The sequence below is a fragment of the Staurois parvus genome, unplaced genomic scaffold (genome assembly GCF_062004578.1).
Source record: "Staurois parvus isolate SC_StPar_1 unplaced genomic scaffold, SC_StPar_1.0 ptg003235l, whole genome shotgun sequence".
In the NCBI taxonomy this organism is placed as follows: domain Eukaryota; kingdom Metazoa; phylum Chordata; class Amphibia; order Anura; family Ranidae; genus Staurois; species Staurois parvus.
Genome location: NW_028321031.1, coordinates 17501 through 38939, shown reverse-complemented (window position 1 = coordinate 38939; position 21439 = coordinate 17501). Strand labels below are relative to the sequence as shown.

The 21439-nt window shown below is 48.5% G+C and overlaps 1 protein-coding gene across 1 annotated transcript in view; it reads right to left on the bottom strand.

Moving 5' to 3' along the window:
- The window catches only part of UBR4 (ubiquitin protein ligase E3 component n-recognin 4), a gene marked incomplete at its 3' end in the record, with an annotated part of 105291 nt that overhangs the window by 66358 nt on the left and 17494 nt on the right, over positions 1-21439 (bottom strand). The window contains exons 16-34 of the mRNA XM_089667389.1: positions 20945-21227; positions 19959-20085; positions 19503-19582; positions 19282-19410; positions 18192-18374; positions 17941-18063; positions 16907-17246; positions 16715-16812; positions 16184-16341; positions 15884-16096; positions 15554-15655; positions 12314-12414; positions 10510-10708; positions 10235-10423; positions 9514-9577; positions 7761-7952; positions 6009-6079; positions 5517-5664; positions 3146-3370 (exon numbers count right to left, since the gene is read on the bottom strand). Of these exons, the coding sequence (XP_089523515.1) occupies positions 3146-3370; positions 5517-5664; positions 6009-6079; positions 7761-7952; positions 9514-9577; positions 10235-10423; positions 10510-10708; positions 12314-12414; positions 15554-15655; positions 15884-16096; positions 16184-16341; positions 16715-16812; positions 16907-17246; positions 17941-18063; positions 18192-18374; positions 19282-19410; positions 19503-19582; positions 19959-20085; positions 20945-21227 (3025 nt within the window). The remainder of the gene's footprint in view (positions 1-3145; positions 3371-5516; positions 5665-6008; positions 6080-7760; positions 7953-9513; positions 9578-10234; positions 10424-10509; positions 10709-12313; positions 12415-15553; positions 15656-15883; positions 16097-16183; positions 16342-16714; positions 16813-16906; positions 17247-17940; positions 18064-18191; positions 18375-19281; positions 19411-19502; positions 19583-19958; positions 20086-20944; positions 21228-21439) is intronic.

Genomic DNA, 21439 nt, shown 5'->3' with positions numbered 1-21439 from the left:
TGTATGAATGTGAGTTAGGGACCTTCGATTGTACGCCCCTTGAGGGTCAGGGACCTTAGATTGTACGCCCCTTGAGGGTCAGGGACCTTAGATTGTACGCCCCTTGAGGGTCAGGGACCTTAGATTGTACGCCCCTTGAGGGTCAGGGACCTTAGATTGTACGCCCCTTGAGGGTCAGGGACCTTAGATTGTACGCCCCTTGAGGGTCAGGGACCTTAGATTGTACGCCCCTCGAGGGTTAGGGACCTTAGATTGTACGCTCCTCAAGGGTTAGGGACCTTAGATTGTACGCTCCTCAAGGGTTAGGGACCTTAGATTGTACGCTCCTCGAGGGTTAGGGACCTTAGATTGTACGCCCCTCGAGGGTTAGGGACCTTAGATTGTACGCCCCTTGAGGGTTAGGGACCTTAGATTGTACGCTCCTTGAGGGTTAGGGACCTTAGAATCTACGCTCCTTGAGGGTTAGGGACCTTAGATTGTACGCCCCTTGAGGGTTAGGGACCTTAGATTGTACGCTCCTTGAGGGTTAGGGACCTTAGATTGTACGCTCCTTGAGGGTTAGGGACCTTAGATTGTACGCTCCTTGAGGGTTAGGGACCTTAGATTGTACGCTCCTTGAGGGTTAGGGACCTTAGATTGTACGCCCCTTGAGGGTTAGGGACCTTAGATTGTACGCTCCTCAAGGGTTAGGGACCTTAGATTGTACGCTCCTCGAGGGTTAGGGACCTTAGATTGTACCCCCCTTGAGGGTTAGGGACCTTAGATTGTACGCTCCTTGAGGGTTAGGGACCTTAGATTGTACGCCCCTTGAGGGTTAGGGACCTTAGATTGTACGGCCCTTGAGGGTTAGGGACCTTAGATTCTACGCCCCTTGAGGGTTAGGGACTGATGTGAATGTACAATATATATGTACAGCAATGTGTAAATTGACGGCGCTATATAAGTACCTGAAATAAATATAATAAATATACTGATATACGAGGAACCTAAAATAAATGTATCCAGTTAGATAATAAATACTTCACAATGAGTTGATTTTCCTCGTTATTCATTCCCCGACCATCGGATGGGAGTTTCTGCCATTTGGAGATCATTGAAGCTACTTTTCATTCTGGAGGGGACCTCTATTGAGGATCGTTTATTGAGGTTATATCACACGGCGCATGTTGACCGACTTTGTGCGGTCCAATTGCCTGGTAAGAGGCCAATCTGTTTCAGGTGTATGGCGACGGTTTTTTGGATCAAACTTTTCCCTTTACGCACCTTCTTCCATTCATCCGGGAACCTATATGGACTTTATTTAAAGTGAATATCGTGTGTTCCCTCCAGAGCTCCAGGAAATGAATAGCTAAAGGAAAGCCGAGGGGACCAAGACAGAGGCGACCAAAAGATGCTTCAGGGGTGCAGCCCTCCTCAGACGGGGAGATGGACCACTAAAGAGTAAACAGGAGGCGCACACACCTAGTGCATTATCCAAGGTTTATTCAAAGGTATAAAAAGACAAAAACAGTCAGACAAAGCATGTATAAAAAAATCTTTTGCGTAATGAAGATGGCCACAATGGCAGGCAAGGTGTTCCAGCTGTCAGTGCGGTCAAAAGGTTGACGTGTTTCGGGGACGAGTCCCTTTCCTCAGAGCTGCTGACCAGCCTGTATGAAGGTCAAGCTATAAGTAACCATGGAAAGGGACTGGTCCCCGAAACGCGTCAGCCTTTTGACCGCACTGACAGCTGGAACACCTTGCCTGCCGTTGTGGCCATCTTCATTACGCAAAAGCTTTTTTTATACGTGCTTCGTCTATGTTTTTGGATAATGCACTAGGTGTGTGCGCCTCCTGTTTATTTATTTAACCCCTTTATGCCGGCCGCAAACAAATGTGCGACCTCCCGGCATCTGGGCCCAGACACCGAGCGGCCGCACATTTGCGTTCATGCAACAAAAACCATATGTGCTGAGAGCGTTCGCCCTGCGGTACTCACGGAAAGGTCCCGGTCTGCTCTTTCGATCGGGACCTTTCCCGATCATGTGACCGCCGCGAGGACGCGTCACAGCGGTCACATGATCCCTAAACGCCTTGCTCTACCTCAGAAGAAGTGCGTGCGCACGAAACACGTCAGGAGGAGCCTGTGGACGTCGTTGACACTACGCCGCCGGTGCCATGTGGAGGCCCGGCGGCCACCTATAATTTTAAGAGGGTCAGTGGGTCACTTTCACTTGCCGCCTGATTATATGTTTTACTTGGTTTTTTTTAAATAAATTGAAGTAATATACTACACTATGAGTATCTCTCTGTGAGGGGTCTTTCTGACAACTTCACAGCCACAGAGTGATTTCAATCCCAGCCCTGGTTCCATTGAAGAGGAATATCCTATCCTGGGAGCTTCCTGACCTGCAGGATTTCGTTTTTCCCACAAGAGGGCGTCATCCATTTTCTGACCAGAGGGAGAGAGGGGAATCTCCAGGATTTCTTACACACATGCGTATTTTAAATGCGCTTCTGGTTAGTTTGCATTCTTTCCATTGGCAGTGGGAATTATTGAGCACCTTTTCAGGACTATTATTGTGTTGATTTGCATGATTTGATCATTTTACAGCGCTGCATTTTTATATGTATAAGATCCCTAAACGCCGCCCCACCCGCCCCGCCTCCCGGCGTCTGAAACTCTTAAAGGGCCGGGAGGCGCCGGCGGGAAGGGGTTAAAGTGACATAAGATCATTATATAACTAGCACGGCATTTCCTTCATTTACATCATAATATTGCCTTTATATGTGCAAGCGGCTTTTATTTATTTCTGTTGCTCAAAATCTGAGCGCAAGTGTTGGTTCCTATGTACGGTATGGAGGAATGATGGGGGCCTTGTGGGCAAGGACTGATGTGAATGTCTAGTATGTAAAGTGCTGTGTAAATTCCTTTATACAGGGTGTCCCTAAAGTCTGGACACAGACAAAATGCATAGTGAGAAAAAAAAAAAAAGTGATATATTTTGTGTGTCCCCTGGCTAGGACACATGGGAAACCTGTATTTTGTACACATATGGAAACCCTGTATGATACAGTAAATCAGTATTTATTCTGATTGCCCAAAGTTCTGCTCTGTTGCTAACTTTCCATACAACGGTGTACTGACCGTATCAAGTCCACTTACCTGACACATCAGCTCCTCTCTGCAACCTTCTATGTTCCGGCACAGGCTGCTCCGCTTTGGCTTCTCGTCTTCACCCTTCCCGTCACCGATTGTCACCTTCCCTTTGTCGGTGAGGGCAGAGCCGGGGTGTCTGATGGCACTTTCTGGCAGACGAGGTTCACTCTGGAAGGCCGACTCCTTCATGGTGGAGCCCATACCGCTGCTAGGAGTCCTTTTGACCAGAGCCTGGAGAGAGAAGTGCTACGTGAGGTCCTGTACCGATCACATGACAGGGCTCTATACACAACAGGTCTTAGACTACCCCCTCGCACCAGTCTCTGGGCTTTATGATCGAAAGTCTCCATTTGCTCATGGAAACCAATAACAGTCATGAATTATTTGATTTTCAAGCAACAAAGACATTTTTTTTTCTAGAACCAATTGAGGAAAAGGTTGAATTAGTATGACCTACAAATCATTCAGCAAAGCTCAGACCGTGCCTGAATAGTCGGCAGACTAACACCCCGGTCACACCGATCCGACTTGGAAATTGTGTGACTTCCAGTGAAGTCGGATGTCATTCGGTCTTAAGGTGCGACTTGCAAGGCGCAGATGTCTATGCAATCTGCACCTGAAGTAGTGTAGGCGCTACTTTAGAAAATCGCTGCGGCTCTGACCAAGTCGGAATGACTGCTGTAACCACATCCCGAGCACCCTACAGAAGATATACTGCTACAGGGCAGCATGGGTGTGCAAAATCACGTATATATACACATGTATGTATTTCCAGGTAGGTGGCGCGCGGGCACCCTGCCTGTACCAACATTCACAGCCATCAATCACCGGGTCCCGGCCGATGATTCCCCACTTGCTCCCGGTGAACACCGAGGATCTCCGATGGGGAGGACGACTGCTTTGTTTACTGACAGTCCTCCTCCCTGTCGGCTCAGACACAGCACAGCCATCCAGAGCAGTGATTTTGTATTTTCGGGTAGGGGGCGCGCAGGCGCCCTGCCCGCACCGCCATTCGCGGCCGTCAATCACTGGGTCCTGGCCAGTGATTCCCCACCGGTGCCCAGTGATTACCGAGGATTTCCGATGGGGAAGATGACTGCTTTGTTTACTAACAGTCCTCCTCCTCCCTGTCGGCTTGGGTACAGCACAGCCATCCAGAGCAGTGTACTTACAGTGAAGCACCAACACACTGCCCCCTAGTAAAACATACCCAGAACACAGTTAACCCTTTGATCGTCCCAGATGTTAACCCCTTCCTGCCCAGTGCCATTAGTACAGTGTCAGTGTGACCGGGATGTAAAAGTCACTCTCGACTCCACCTTAGTCATCAACATGGAGCTCAGCAGTGGGTTGGGCCATGAGACTCATAACAAGACCGGACAGCAAATGTTCCGTCACACCCTTTCAGGCCAATGCTGGAGTTCTTGTTGCCCGAAGTGCACTGCCCAATTCTAAATCAGAAACAAGGGGGCACCCGCACCACAACAAGGGAGCGCCCGCACCACAGCAAGGGAGCACCCGCACCACAGCAAGGGAGCGCCCGCACCACAGCAAGGGAGCGCCCGCACCACAGCAAGGGAGCACCCGCCACACAGCAAGAAAGCGCCCGCACCACAACAAGGGAGCGCCCGCACCACAACAAGGGAGCGCCCGCACCACATCAAGGGAACCCGCACCACAACAAGGGAACACGCACCACAACAAGGGAACACGCACCACAACAAGGGAACACGCACCACATCAAGGGAACACGCACCACATCAAGGGAACACGCACCCACAACAAGGGAACACGCACCACAACAAGGGAACACGCACCACAACAAGGGAACACGCACCACAACAAGGGAACACGCACCACAACAAGGGAACACGCACCACAACAAGGGAACACGCACCACAACAAGGGAACACGCACCACAACAAGGGAACACGCACCACAACAAGGGAACACGCACCACAACAAGGGAACACGCACCACAACAAGGGAACACGCACCACAACAAGGGAACACGCACCACAACAAGGGAACACGCACCACAACAAGGAAACACGCACCACAACAAGGAAACACGCACCACAACAAGGAAACACGCACCACAACAAGGGAACACCCACCACAACAAGGGAACACCCACCACAACAAGGGAACACCCACCACAACAAGGGAACACCCACCACAACAAGGGAACACCCACCACAACAAGGGAACACCCACCACAACAAGGGAACACCCACCACAACAAGGGAACACCCACCACAACAAGGGAACACGCACCACAACAAGGGAACACCCACCACAACAAGGGAACACGCACCACAACAAGGGAACACGCACCACAACAAGGGAACACCCACCACAACAAGGGAACACTCACCAGGCAGCTGCCATCTTCTTTAGCTCCGCAGTCACAGAAGAAGGAGCCATACTTGGCATAGGAAATCTCGTGGTCCTTGTGGCAGACCTTGGCACAGACAGTGCAGACACCTACGCCATCCACCATCTTACAGGTGTGACAGTGATACCTGCAGACAAAAACACCAAAAAGTCAGAACCCCAGAAATAAGCACCGACTACTCATGTCATGTACAACCCATCATGCCAAGTGTTTGCAAACAGCGCATAAAAACCATGTAGCGTGCGTGAGCCATTTTCAGCACCGAACATCTGGAAGAGTGGCTTGGTGCAGCGATAAGGTTTCACGTCTGTGTGGTCACACCTTTGTCAGCCGGGAAATTGTCAGACTGCCCTTGCAGCCATCTTTATAGGCAAATATATAAAACCTTTACCACCTATAGAACCCCCCCCCCCCCCCCCCGAGGATCTTGATTACACACACACACACCCCTCTGCATTGGTACGGACTTACCAGTGTTGATTCATGAACTCTTTCTGTGTGATGGTGAAGGTACACAGCTTGTTACACAGAGAATCTTCATCCTGTATCGTACAGAAAATGAAAAAAAAAAAAAAGGACGTAAGTGACGTCATTGTGCCGTTCTATTCTCCAAACTACTAACATATAAAGGGGTCCTCCGCCTGAACACAAACTGTTGACAGCAACTTTTAAAACTTTTCTAAAACCAAAAACGTAACACATTGCAGCTCATCAGCCTTTAGAATGTGCGGGCCGCATTTGTTTTCATGGTTTCTTCTTCCTTTACTTCCACCTGGTGATCCTGCCAGCAACACACTTCCTGTCCTAGGGTGACAACATTCACTAAATGTACTGTAGCTATGGAGGAGCAGCGCTGTCACCAGAGAACAAGACCACAGGATGCCTCTTCCTCCCTCCTTTTCCATAACATAGGAGGGAGGTGTTCCATAGTCCATAGAGAGTTGGGAACAATGCAACGGATGAGAATTTATCAGTTTACAAGATTTCTGGCAGGATCAACTGTTCTCGCTCTTTTAGCAGATATAACAAAACACTTAATTGTATATTTAAAAGACCAAATTAGAGATGGTCATCAATCTCAGATTTATGCAGGCCATACATGGGTCGAATTCCAAACGATTCTTCATCCGAAAACGGAAATCACTCGGTAACTGGTGGCAGTTTTTGTTTTTATTTAATTTATTTTATATGTTTATTTATATTTATTTATGTACTGGTTATATAATTTTAAATTTATTTAAGTGTATTTGAGGGTTGAGAGCGCTATTTGTGGTATTCCCATTCACTTCACAAATTCGATGGCGCCATCAATGATTTTGAAAATTGGCCGACCGAGTCATAAAGTTCACCCCATATAACAGGCAAAACTTCTGTTCCTTCCAGGTCACGGCTCAGGCGCATATTCTTTTCGTAAAAACAATCGTACGATTTGACCATCACTGAGTCGAAAACCGGTCGTTTTTCACAAATTTTGATACATGTCCGATCAACGCAAAGGGGAGGAACAGAGAAATCAGCCGGTGCCATTGACCCACTAAGAGAATGAAAATCGGCTGATTATTTTTAGGTCCAATTTTCAGACCAAAAAAATCAGTCGAATTTCGACCCGTGTATGTCCGGCCATTAGTTTATTCCTAACCATCCGGAAATGATCGACATTTTATAACCTGGACATAAACCTTTTGAAGCATAAACTCTCCCCTATCAGCTGCCTTAAAACTTTTCAGCCATGAAAAATGATGATCTCATGGGCTGAAGATCAGTGTTCTGGTGTCTGTAGGGCATCTGTCATCAACTTACAAGGTATAGGGTCACCTGTGGCCCCTGACACCTCCAAAAGAGCAGCAGATAATATTCATTAGTCTCCAGAAGACTCAGGGAATTCCTCGAGGAGACGATCAGACCGCAGACATACATGTGTGGTGGGAGACTGAAGACACATTATAGGAGACAGTCAGAGACTGGGGACATGCTACATATGACTGCTAGTGATCACAGCCCTCATAGGCTACAAATGAATGCTTCCACTACTGGTCTGCAGGTACCAAAGGGCAGCAAGCTGGGCACCAGGGCTGGGGGGGGGGGGGGTATTCATTGGGGAGATCTCCCTGGCTTAGCATGAGTTGATGCACACCATTGCTATTCGGTCATTTCTGTCCACCCTCAGATGTTCTCCCCCCAGATCAGGCATTGCTCAGAGCAGCATTGGAACTGGCAACTTACAGAGTCTTCGGCTTGTGAATCATCCTCTTCAACTGCAAGCTCTTCCACCCAGTCTGAGTCCACCTCAATCGCTCGCTCCTCTCCATCCACAGGCACATGGCAGTGCCCCTGTCCGGCACTGTGGCTTAAGGCATTGGTAACATCGGCCAGGTATGAGACAATGTGACATGTGCACTCCAGGACAGTGACGTGCTAAATGATCACACAAAAAGGTCATAAAAACGGCAATCAAGATTTCCATCTTCCTACAGCTGGTATGGATAGAAATCCAAGCACCAAGCTAGCCATCATCTCCTGTATTCTGAACGATCTTCTTCAGATCCTCTACACAGAATTAGATGGTCAAATTTAAGCTACTTTCACACAGATCCACCACAAAAACAGTAAAAACGCATAGACGTTTTTACCACGCTGAGCATTTTTAAAGGACACGTGACCTAAAAACTGCACCAAATTTTACATGGGAAGAGGCTCACCAAACATGCCCCAAAGATGCTGCAAGCAGAAGTTTTTAGATCGTACCACCTCAGTTTGAAAGCATACACAGATATACATTCACATACATAGGGAAGCATTTTTCTTGAGCTTTTCAGGTGCTTTTTTTTTTTTTTTTAAACGCAAAAAAGCTTCAAAAACTCCTTGGGCTACTTTCACACTGATCCTCCACAAAACACAGCAAAAAACGCATAGGCGTTTTTACCATGCTTTTGCTGCACTGAGCGTTTTTAAAGGGCACATGACTTAAAAACTGCACCAAAAACGCTTCACAGAGGCTTTTTTTTTTTTTTTTTTTTTTTTTTTTTTTAGGTATTTTCCATTGATTTCAATAGGAAGAGGAGTTTTTGGTGAGTCTTTTTTAACTCGCCAAACATGTCCCAAATTTTTTTTCTTCTTTCTTTTTGTTTATAGTGCAAAAAATAAAACATCCAGCAGCGATTAAATACCAACACTGAAAGTTGAAAACTGGCCTGGGCAGGAAGGGGGTTTAAGTGCCCGGTAGGCTAGTGGTTAAAATAAAGGGAAAAAAAAAAAACAAAACACCCAACCCCCGCTGAGCTTTTTTCAAGCTGCAGTGTGCAAGAGGCCTAATGTGTTTTGGTCAAATTTCATAGATATATACATAAATTTATTTTATTTTTTTTTTTACCACAATGGCTTAGCTGAAGAGAAAGCCCGGGAGAGAAGCATGCTTTGGGCTCCGATTTGTCTGATTAAAACCTTAAAGTGCAGCTTTCCCCTAAAAGGGGAAGTTCCACTTCAGTCCTCCTTCCCTCCCTTTTACCTAATTTGGCATGTATTTTTTTTGGGGGGGGGGGGGGGGGGTACCCGTTTTCCAGTTCCGCTTGGATCAGCTAGGCAGTCCGAGCTGAGGTTCTCCTCTCTCTCTACCCACCCTGACCCCCCCCCCCCCGAAGAGTGCAGGACCATTCACAGAAGCACAGTGCAGCTCACGCATGCACAGTGGGCAGCCGGTTGTAAAGCAAGTTCTGTAAACAAGGGTTTCATCCAGCAGAGCTGAAAAGGAAGCATGGTAAAGATGTGGAAATGAGACAACACTGCCATCTACTGGCTGGGTAGACTACACAAAGAATTACAAAAAAAAAAAAATGTAAATTATATTTTGTCCCGATGCAAATAAAACTACCCCAAACCCCTGTGTTTTCCTGGTAATGGCTGGCTGTATCTTTTATCAAGCGGATTTTGAGCAGACATGAAATTCTACAATTCTCCCTCTACACGTAGAGTAATTTACCTTTCCTTGCATGACATTGTTGTTCAGCTTTTCGATCACATTCTTTTGAGACAGATATTTCTTGCTGAAAGAGACATATAAAAGGGTTATAGGCGGAGTCCGGACCTGATCCACTTCTAGAACAAACTACGTGAACTCCCTTCCAAATGATTGGGTTCAGGTGCCCCCAGGGAAGGATACTGTTAATACTCGAACATAGAACAACATTTTGGAAAGTTGTTGGCTTCCAGCCTTGTGGCAACAGTTTTGTGAAGACACTTTTCTGTTCCCCAGTGACTGCCCCCCCGTGTACAAAGGCAGCTCCATAAAGACATGGTTTGACCAGTTTTGTGTGGAGGAACTCAAAATGGCCAGTACAGAGCCCTGACCTCACCCTACTGAACACCCTTGGGATGATCTGGAATGATGAGTCTTTTCATTCAACACAACCTGACCTCACAATAGAACATATGATCCCACAGACACCATCTGAAATTTTGAGGAAAGCCTTCCCAAAAGAGTGGGGAGTAGTTATAGCTGTAAAGGGGGGGGGTCAACTATGTATTTGTGCCCAGTTTCGTAATTGGCTAACAAGCTCATGTAGGTGCGAGGGTCCAGTGCGAGGGTCCAGTGCGAGGGTCCAGTGCGAGGGTCCAGTGCGAGGGTCCAGTGCGAGGGTCCAGTGCGAGGGTCCAGTGCCGAACACTTTTGGCCATATGGTGTAACTACTGAAAACACTCACCATCTTGCCAGCCAGTCCATAGCAGCAGAGTGAAGCTGGAGATGACCTGCGCCTTGTCCGGCACTTGCCAGGGTAGCCATCACAACCATCAGTTCTGGAAATCCAGTGCCATCACCATTGGCAAGCAGCTCAGTGGCCATAGGGATGAGGGTACTGAGGAGCACAGTGCACACACCTTCTCCGACTTGGCTGCAAGGCACAAACATCAAACATATGAATGGAAGAATCTCTGGCAGAAGATACAGGAGGAGGTTGGAGCGGCTGGGTGGTCTCACCTGTTCTCTCGCACAATGTAAGCTGTGAGTAGCTGCAGCAACTGCCGGTTCTCCTGGACGATCTCAGCCTGGTCAGAGTCTTTTGGAGGCGGAGTGGTCATACGAACGAGCCAGGATTGTAACTGGGAGGGCTCCACACAAGCAAGCTGAGCGATCGTACCGCAGAGATGCAACAGGCTGGGGCTCGGGTTCTTCTCCGCTATGGCAAGAGAAGAAATGGCTTAAAAATGGAAGAATACAGCCCACACTCACCTCCACCTCCCACCTTGAACACATTGAACACATTGAACACATTGAACACATTGAACACATTGAACACAGGCCACACTCGCCTACCCCCCCCCCCCATCTTGAACACAGGCCACACTCACCTATAACCCCCCCTTCAACACAGGCCACACTCGCCTACCTCCCCACCTTGAACACAGGCCACACTGGCCTACCCCCCCATCTTGAACACAGGCCACACTCACCTATCCCCCCCACCCACCTTGAACACAGGCCACACTCGCCTACCCCCCCATCTTGAACACAGGCCACACTCGCCTACCCCCCCCATCTTGAACACAGGCCACACTCACCTATCCCCCCCACCCACCTTGAACACAGGCCACAATTACCTATTCCCCCGCCCTCCCACTTTGAACACAGGCCACAATTACCTATTCCCCCGCCCTCCCACTTTGAACACAGGCCACACTCACCTATCGCCCCCACTTTGAACACAGGCCCACACTCCCCTTATCCCCCCCACCTTGAACACAGGCCACACTCCAGTGGCTCTCCACTTCATTGACAGAATGGACACACTTTCTCCATAATAAAGCGAGAAAGCAAAATTCAAGTGCAGCTCTCCAAATTCCGGGGTTTTACAGATCTACAGAAGTTTTTCTCAACCTCTTTACCCCAGAGGAACCCTTAAACTAATTTTCAGGTCTGAGGGAACCTCCAATATAATTAAATGGGGGTCAGCAGAAAGGAATCGGCTGGAATCCATCCCCTTGCAATCTTTGAGTGATCTCGGTGTCCGTCTTGATAGGGCTGCAATGTGACGAGGAGACCTTTCCTTTTTCTCTCTACCTAGTGTGAAACTCTGGTATTTGATGTGGCGATCAGGAGAATGTATTTGTTCAGACTTTAACCACTAGGCTCGGCGCCTCCCGGCCCTTTAAGAGTTTCAGAAGCCAGGAGGCGGGTGGGGTTTTAGGGTCATGTGACTGCCGTGATTTGCTGTCACATGATCAGAAAAGGTCCCAATCGAAAGGGGAGACCGGGACCTTTCCGTGAGTCACGGACATATGTGCTGGGAGCGCGCTCCCAGCATATATGTATTCTCTAATTGCCCACAAATATGCGGCCGCTTGGCGTCAAGGCCCAAACGCCGAGAGGCCGCATATTTGCGTGCGCTCAGTGTCAAGGGGTTAAATAGTTTTATTTGTATATCCATTTTGCAATGTATACAGAGTTACCCTGAAGAAGGAGCTTAAGTCTCCGAAACATGTCAGTCTTCAATGTAAACCGTTGGAAATATGTAACAACTCTAATTTTAATATGTATTTTGTGTGACTGGAATTTAGAAAAACATAAGACCTTTTATGATATTGTAATAAAGATCATAATATATTTTTTAAATGTACTTTTATTGCCGACAAAGTCCCATTATATTGGGGGGAATTCAGCGTATAGATTCTTGGTGAAAAACCTTGGGGTTCCATGGAACCTTGGCTGATTGAGAATGGCTGCTCTACAGTCTTGTAAACCCCGAGTTATTGTTCTGCCACACCACCAATCGTAAACCACTTACTGAGCTGGAAAAGTTTTGTGAAGAGCTTCAGAACCCGGTTGCAGAACTTAGCGGAGAGAGCCTCGTTTGCAGTGGCCATCATGATTTGTACCAGTTCTCCTCTGCAATAAATAAAGATGAGTACTGAAGTGCATAAAATATGTCATGTGGCTTTCAGCATGAAAAGGAAACTGGATATACCAGACAACATGGAGTATGAAAATACATGAAGAGTCAAGTCTTCTGAAGTGGCCTTTCAGTAGAGAGGACCCAATGTGACATTTTAGGAAACGTGGGTGTCATGATGAGAGGAAACTTGGCTTCTTCTTTTGTTAAACTATTGAACTAAGCCCTAATTGTAAATCATATCTTTGGCAAATAACAAATCTATACTGGACGAGGATTTCCCTACGCATCATCTGGCCAATTGATGAATCTAAAATATATACCGTATTTTTCGCCGTATAAGACGCACCTAGGTTTTAGAGGCAGAAAACAGGAAAAAAAAATTCTGAACTAATGGACTGCAGACACAGTACAGGAGATGACCAGAGACTGCGGACAGCACAGGGATGACCAGAGACTGCGGACAGCACAGGGATGACCAGAGACTGCGGACAGCACAGGGATGACCAGAGACTGCGGACAGCACAGGGATGACCAGAGACTGCGGACAGCACAGGGATGACCAGAGACTGCGGACAGCACAGGGATGACCAGAGACTGCGGACAGCACAGGGATGACCAGAGACTGCGGACAGCACAGGGATGACCAGAGACTGCGGACAGCACAGGGATGACCAGAGACTGCGGACAGCACAGGGATGACCAGAGACTGCGGACAGCACAGGGATGACCAGAGACTGCGGACAGCACAGGGATGACCAGAGACTGCGGACAGCACAGGGATGACCAGAGACTGCGGACAGCACAGGGATGACCAGAGACTGCGGACAGCACAGGGATGACCAGAGACTGCGGACAGCACAGGGATGACCAGAGACTGCGGACAGCACAGGGATGACCAGAGACTGCGGACAGCACAGGGATGACCAGAGACTGCGGACAGCACAGGGATGACCAGAGACTGCGGACAGCACAGGGATGACCAGAGACTGCGGACAGCAAAGGGATGACCAGAGACTGCGGACAGCACAGGGATGACCAGAGACTGCGGACAGCACAGGGATGACCAGAGACTGCGGACAGCACAGGGATGACCAGAGACTGCGGACAGCACAGGGATGACCAGAGACTGCGGACAGCACAGGGATGACCAGAGACTGCGGACAGCACAGGGATGACCAGAGACTGCGGACAGCACAGGGATGACCAGAGACTGCGGACAGCACAGGGATGACCAGAGACTGCGGACAGCACAGGGATGACCAGAGACTGCGGACAGCACAGGGATGACCAGAGACTGCGGACAGCACAGGGATGACCAGAGACTGCGGACAGCACAGGGATGACCAGAGACTGCGGACAGCACAGGGATGACCAGAGACTGCGGACAGCACAGGGATGACCAGAGACTGCGGACAGCACAGGGATGACCAGAGACTGCGGACAGCACAGGGATGACCAGAGACTGCGGACAGCACAGGGATGACCAGAGACTGCGGACAGCACAGGGATGACCAGAGACTGCGGACAGCACAGGGATGACCAGAGACTGCGGACAGCACAGGGATGACCAGAGACTGCGGACAGCACAGGGATGACCAGAGACTGCGGACAGCACAGGGATGACCAGAGACTGCGGACAGCACAGGGATGACCAGAGACTGCGGACAGCACAGGGATGACCAGAGACTGCGGACAGCACAGGGATGACCAGAGACTGCGGACAGCACAGGGATGACCAGAGACTGCGGACAGCAAAGGGATGACCAGAGACTGCGGACAGCACAGGGATGACCAGAGACTGCGGACAGCAAAGGGATGACCAGAGACTGCGGACAGCAAAGGGATGACCAGAGACTGCGGACAGCAAAGGGATGACCAGAGACTGCGGACAGCACAGGGATGACAAGAGACTGCGGACAGCACAGGGATGACCAGAGACTGCGGACAGCACAGGGATGACCAGAGACTGCGGACAGCACAGGGATGACCAGAGACTGCGGACAGCACAGGGATGACCAGAGACTGCGGACAGCACAGGGATGACCAGAGACTGCGGACAGCACAGGGATGACCAGAGACTGCGGACACAGTACAGGGATGACCAGAGACTGCGGACAGTACAGGAGATGACTGCTGACCTTTGGGGAGGGGGGGGGGGAGCGGGTACCTGAATTTGACAGGTACCTGCTCTTAATTCCGCAGAGTTTTTGTTTGATCTTACCTGTTCCTCTATCCAGCCGCGCGCTGTCTTCCCGGCTTCTGTAATGGCGCTCGGCATGACAGCCGGGTGCCCAGTGCGCATGAGCGAGAAGCACTTGCGCTTTGTGATTGGTCCGGCGGCTTCTGGGATTGGTCATGTGTCCCAGGTACCGCCTTACCATTCACAAAAAGCACCGCTTCTTGCGCATGCGCACTTAGCACCCGGCTGTCATGCCCAGTGCCCACACTACAGAAGCCGGGAAGACAGCACGCCGCTGGATAGAGGAACAGGTAAGGTCCCGCTGCAGAGCTGAGCGGCCGGCCCGGTATTCTGACACGGCCGCGGTGGAAATACCGGACCGGCCGCTCCATATTCGCTCCATAAGATGCACTGACATTTCCCCCCCAGTTTTGGGGAAGAAAGAGTGCGTCTTATACGGCGAAAAATACGGTAACTTTTATTCAAATATATAAATAAAAAAAAAAAAAAAAAATGTATGCTCAGCTGTAAAGAATGCCTATTGGGGTGGAATGTACTGCACACAATATAACTGGATACCATGGCAATTATTTACCTTACAGCCAAATGGTTAAGAACACCAGACCAGATCAAATACCATACCGTTTTAGATGAAGTGACGGCATACAAAGAGGCCCTGTAGTTTGATCAGAAATCTATCAGCTTGAATAAATAATCTCTGCTAAGGAAATGGCGTTACCCCATGGACAAGGCTAATTAGATGGTATAATTTATCTTGATACAGATCTGTAATACGGGTAACACTCATCCACAGCCTTAAATGTCAGCCACTCATGGATAAGCCCCATACATCACCATATCCACCAAAAATGCCTCACTGTCTTCTTTTGGTATCCATCAGAAACATATTCCCAGGTTCACCGAGTCTACCCGAATGTCACCAGTCTACATACCTCTCAGTGAAGAATTCTTCCATTGCTTTCCGTGCCTGGCTGGTCTCCAACTGCTTCTCCAGGTACTGCAAACACTCCTCCAGAATAGACTCGTCCAGCCCACTACAAAGTAATGTGCGGTCAATCAGTTGTCATCGTAATTAAACAACACAAACACCAGCCAAAACATGTGGGGTAGATTATATCTTTACTGAAGTCTTTGCCACCTTTGAGGACACACATCTCTCCCCAAAACTTCCTGTCCATTCAGACAGACATAATAAGAAGTGCTGGGAAATCTGATTAAATGAGACACATGCTGACTTTTGCAAATCAGAGGCCGTAATTGACCTGGATGGGTCGGAGTGATGGGCGAGGATATTGTAACATCCGGTGATCAGCTTTTCGTACACCTTGGACAGGAACTCATCTGACTCAGCTGGTCCGAGTACCCGCTCCAGGGACGTGCTGCACAGTTCTGCCACACTCTCCGTGCTGCTCTCCAGAAGCAGAGGAAGCAGTGATTGGGTCAGCTGGCGGGAGTTCAGGTCCTCCGGGCACCAACTGCAATGATTTGGAGTAGAGAATATTAGACACAAATAACAACACTGCAATAAAAAAACAGTGATCAGCAGCCGCAGCAGAACTCACACTATGAGGTCCCCGGTGAGGCGAACCAGAGACAGGAGGACATGCTTGAGTGAGGCAGCCAGAGACAGACTGGGACTACACAGAGTGCCTAGGTGAGCCGCCTGGACAGCGCCAATGTAACTCTCTGACGGGATGGTGTCATTCGCAAAGGCATTGCGCTAAAAGAAAGAAAAACGGGGCTTTTGTTTACCTGTACAATCCTCTCTTTGGAGTACATCACAGAACACCGAGCAACTTCATATCAACTACCATAGGGTTATGCTGCCACCTTCAGCAAATTGCAAAAAATGGCAGAAGTCCCCTCCTAGGCATAACCCCTCCCCATTAGGCAAGGTTTTTGTTTTTTTTGCTAGTGTCCAAGGTGATGGTTATGTCTGCGCAGCGGTTTCATACAAGAGGCTCTGTGTTTCGTGATGTGCGATAAACAACCGCATTGAGCTTTCTATACGCCATAGGAGACGTCTACAGAGACAGAGTGTTGCCTCTCCAAGGAATCGCATTTCATAATATACATGCAAACTTCTCACTTACCCAAGACCCAATGCTGGGGAACTCATTGGTGTGGATGTTGTTCCAAGACTCACACAAGGTCTGTACGGCAGTTGGAAGATTCTGAATCAACACAGGCCCTGCAAATTTGACAAACCCTCAGTCATCAAATGAGCTTTTTGGTGAAAAAAAAAATCTGAAACGTTTTACATCCCCAGCATCCGACCATCATACCCAGAGTGTTGGCTTTACAGCGGGAGGAGCCGATGGCCAGAACAGCAGCGTAGCCCTGCAGCTTCTTCTCATCAGAGCCCTCCTCGGGCAGGCTCTGCAGCAAGTAGCAGCGGGTCAGTGATGCATACATATCAAGCAGCTGTAATGACGCTGGGAGGAGGTTCTTGGCAACTTGGGAGGATTTGTGAGGGTCGGTCTCTGCGGATAGCTTGGAGAAATGTTCATCCAGGGACACTTGCACCTTGCAGATGACAGCATCCAGAGTATAAATGCACTGCAGGTTGGGCCCCTTCCGGAGCTGCTCAAATGTGTATCCGCTGGAGCTGCAGTATGTGGAGATCTGCAACAGAAGGGTTACAAATATCTATATTCTATTCAAGAAGACTCAGTCAAGTTAAAAGTTCATTGGGGGCTTTAAAATGAAAATAAATTGTGAGACGGATTTTTATTTTTTTTTACTGCTGAAGAGACATGCTAGGTTTCTTCTACAATAAAGGCTTTTTACCCGGCAGCACCACAAGTCTCATTATCTTGGAGATGCATGCGCATTACAGCCCCACAGACATCTACGGGGCAGGGTTCCAAGGCCGAAAACAAAGAGAGAAGACCCCATAGTAGTCTATTGGGCTGTAAATCACAAGCATGGCCTAGGGAGAGAGACTTGTGGAGCTCAATGTCTCAGTCTGGTGGCTCTGGCATAAGTGGAGGGGGGTGTTGGGCGAGGTCAGGGGAAAGAGGCAAAAAGCAGAAGCACACTTGTACCCCAAAGTGCACTTATCCTTTAATTTAATGCCCTTTTCCATAAACAGGTCCAGCTGTGCCCTGCCAGCCATTGGAAACGAGGAACAGAAGACCTGTGTATATCCTAGTTGGCGCATACACAGGAACAATGGTCACTCCAGCACCATGTGACAGCTCTGGGCCAAACAACAAGCACTATGACATGATGGTAAAGGGGAGCGAGTCAAATTTCCGCCAAAACGGGAGGTACTGAGCAGAGAAACATTGAGATACACTGATGGCAGCGCTCTCACCTGCCGCGCGATGTATTCTTCTGCCACATCCACGTCATATTTGATGGAGTTGCATTTGGTTGACGTCTGTTCGGTCAGGGAAGTTGCTCTCTCCAACTTCATCCCTTGCTTCACAAGATGATCCTAAAATATAAACCCAGACTTAAAAACAGAAACGAATATCAATGATTACATTTCCAAGAGACACTCGTGCCTAAAGAGAATGAAGTCTTGATATGAAGGAAATCGAATGTTAGCTCCAAGGTCCATACCTTAATCCAGAGCTGGTAAGAGGGGATTCGGAGCCGCGAGGCCCACCGTAGGGTGTGTAAGATTTCACACTCACTGGGCCCAGACACATTCTGTGACAGCTGCTTCATGTAGTGCCTGGAAGGTGGCAAGATTCCCAGAATCCTCCACAGGATAAGGAAGTGATACTGAAGAGCACACGCCTCCTGAGGAAAGAAAAGTTACACCTCATATTTAATATTTTCTTTTTTTTTTTTTTAAACAATATAGTGCAATAGAAATAAAATGCAAAAGGCAGACTACAGGTAAAGGGGCAAGAAATGACAATAGATCAGTTGTTGGATGCAAGGTAGGAAGCCAAATCAAAACTTAGAGGAGGGCAGAGGTATCCTCGGGGATCCCGGAGTTGTATATGTGAAAAGGACAACAGATTAGCGAGTCCAGCAAATCTTTATTGCACATAACAGACATTCAGAAGAGAAAAAACAACATTTTCGGGGCGCAATACTACCCCCTCTTCAAGGCTTAGAAGCCTATAAGAGAAGAAGAATATACCAGTTTGGGTGACCAATGGTGCAGTTCGCTGTTCAGTATTCTCCCCATTAAGGCCCCTTTAACACGGGGCGGACCCGTCAGTGGATCAGCTTGCTCAGCGGGGGATCTCCTCGCTGATCCCCGGCTGAGCAAGAGGATGACAGGTCCGTGTCCGCTCCGCTGCTGCAGACAGGACACAGCCCACTGTCCTCCATGGGCATTCAGATGGAAACTGACCGCCTGTCCGTTTCCATCCAACTGCCATACAATCCGATCTGATGAATGGAATGGATCCCCATCCGTCTCTTCTTGGCGGATCGGACGTCGGCGGGTGTAAATGACACATATCCGTTTACACCCACCGCTCCTTAGAGGAGAATAGTGGTTCCGATCGGGTCCACTTGAAAAACGGGCAGGCAGACCCAATCAGAACGTCCGTGTGACAAGGGGCCTTTACCAGGATGGGTGGTTAAAACCATATTAAAATCAAAATTTCTATTCCCATCAGTCTAGTGCTACCACACATCTCTCACACTGAACATTCTAGGAAGATATCTTGGAAGTTTCTCCGTCTCTCACCAGTGCTGTGATACTTTTACTCTCATTTCGTCTGAGTGTATCCAAGCGAGATCCAGCAGCCAGTAGAGAAATCAGCGCCGTGTACAAATCATCGTACTTCAAGGCTCGTGAGAAGAGGACTTCACAAACCTGAGAAGACAGAATCCACACACAGGTTAGGGGTGTAGTTCTGCTCTTCCAATGTGTTATCTGGAATTTTCATGACTCAGGGATGATCTTACCTCACTATCCAGCCGATGCAGGTCATCTTCAGAGGCCTCCTGAGAGAGGATGCTGTAGAATCTGGGCTGTGGGGCATTATCTGGAAAGAAAAACAAAAAAAAAAAAAGTAAATCTGTTTCTAAACAAGGCAACAGGTTTAACCCCCTCTCGCCAATGTCTTCCAGACCTTTAAATGGATCTAAATGCTGGGAGTCAGAGGAGACCATTCTGATCATGTGACCGCTGTGATTGGAAGTCACGATTGGAAACCTCCCTAAGTATGCATGGGGAGCTTGCCAGTACCTGTTCTGTACTGCGCTGGGAGAGCACAGGGAGCACGCTCTTCGCACAGTTACACGTTTACCTAGGGCTGCCTATATGCGGACACTTACCGAGAGGCCACATATATGTGCCATGTCAGAGGGAAGTGGTTAAAACTCAGAACAGAAGAGCATGCACTTGCACATGTTTCTCACCTGATGTGCAATGTTTCGTCCAGTTTTCTTCCACTTCCTTAAAGCCAAAGTAGAGGGGTGAAGTACGGCCGCTTCCATCCTGGGCAGCTCCAGAGCCAAGAGGAGGGGTGAGCAGATTAAACTGCACCTAGAAAATATCACAGGTTGCTGATGGATACTGCAAATAACCAATGGAGGAACTCTGGTGTACACAGAGTTAAAAAGAGGACCTGAACCCTGCATGCTGTGCCCAATGTGCAGAGAGCAAAGAGACTAGTCACCAGTATTGCCTGTGGTCTGCCTGCTGCTGAGGTCTCTGTGTTGAGTCAGCTATGGTAGAGGCAGGGCTTTGCTTCCCAGTGTCAGTTAAATCCCCCCACACCATATAGTGATCTGACTGATGGGGTGATGATCAAAAAAAAGGAGAGGTTGAGGAAAGCACAGAGACACAGAATGAATGGAGCAGAAGCAGGAAGACCCTTGCACTGCAGGTCCTCAGGTACAACTTCCTCTCCAGCAAGGAGAACAGGGAGAAGCACAGCGATGACGTCCCCAGATATCACTCCAAATCTGGGGAGACTGGCAGCCTCAGATGATCTGACGCTGCAGATATACAGTTATGATGGAGGACATGAGTGGCTAGGTACAGAAAGTGTTCTATTTTTCATTAAGTATTTTAAACAAAATGCAGATTGTATAGGGAAGGGGTAGGCAACCTGCGGCTCTCTAGCTGTTGTGGAACTACATTTCCCATGAGGCATTGCAACATACAAAACTGACAGTTACAGCTATGACTTGCAGAGGCATGATGGAACTTGTAGTCCTGCAACAGCGGGACAGCCGCAGGTTGCCTACCCCTTATATAGGGTATTGCTTATGCACAATTACATACCTAGATGTTCACTTTAAGATGAAAAATCTTCACTTTATGAGTTCAGGTTCACTATAACAAAATATTACACAGATGGGCAGAAAGTCAATCTGTCAGGGGGTTTTCCTGTACATACCTGCTCAAATAGATAGAGTGGAGGCTTGGAGTACTGGTGTAAGAGATAGTCAAAGACCAACAGAAGTCTCCCCAGGAGAAGAGGCACGCCCGGCAGCTGAGACTCCAGGTTATTGGCCAGGTCCTGCAGCGTCTGAATACATAGCAGAAGGATAGTCTGGCGTCCTCTATCGGACAGGTTATGGAAGATCAGAAGCAACAGCTGAAGATGATCCACATTCACATCGTCTGTGTCTCCTGGGACTACTCCCTGCAAGGCGTTTTGCTTCAGGGTTCCAACAAATCTTAAAATAAAAAACATATTTACTTTTTTTTTTTTTTTTTAGGTTGACTTGATCGGTCCCTCAGTTCACCACTATGGACCAGCGGGAGTAAATGTGTCCGTTTACACCCGACTACCTCCAATCCAAGGAAAAAAAACAAAAACAAAAAAATAATAATGAAGAAAGGGGATCTGTGCCCCTCCATTTAGGTGTAGCAGAGGGCAGTCGGGTGT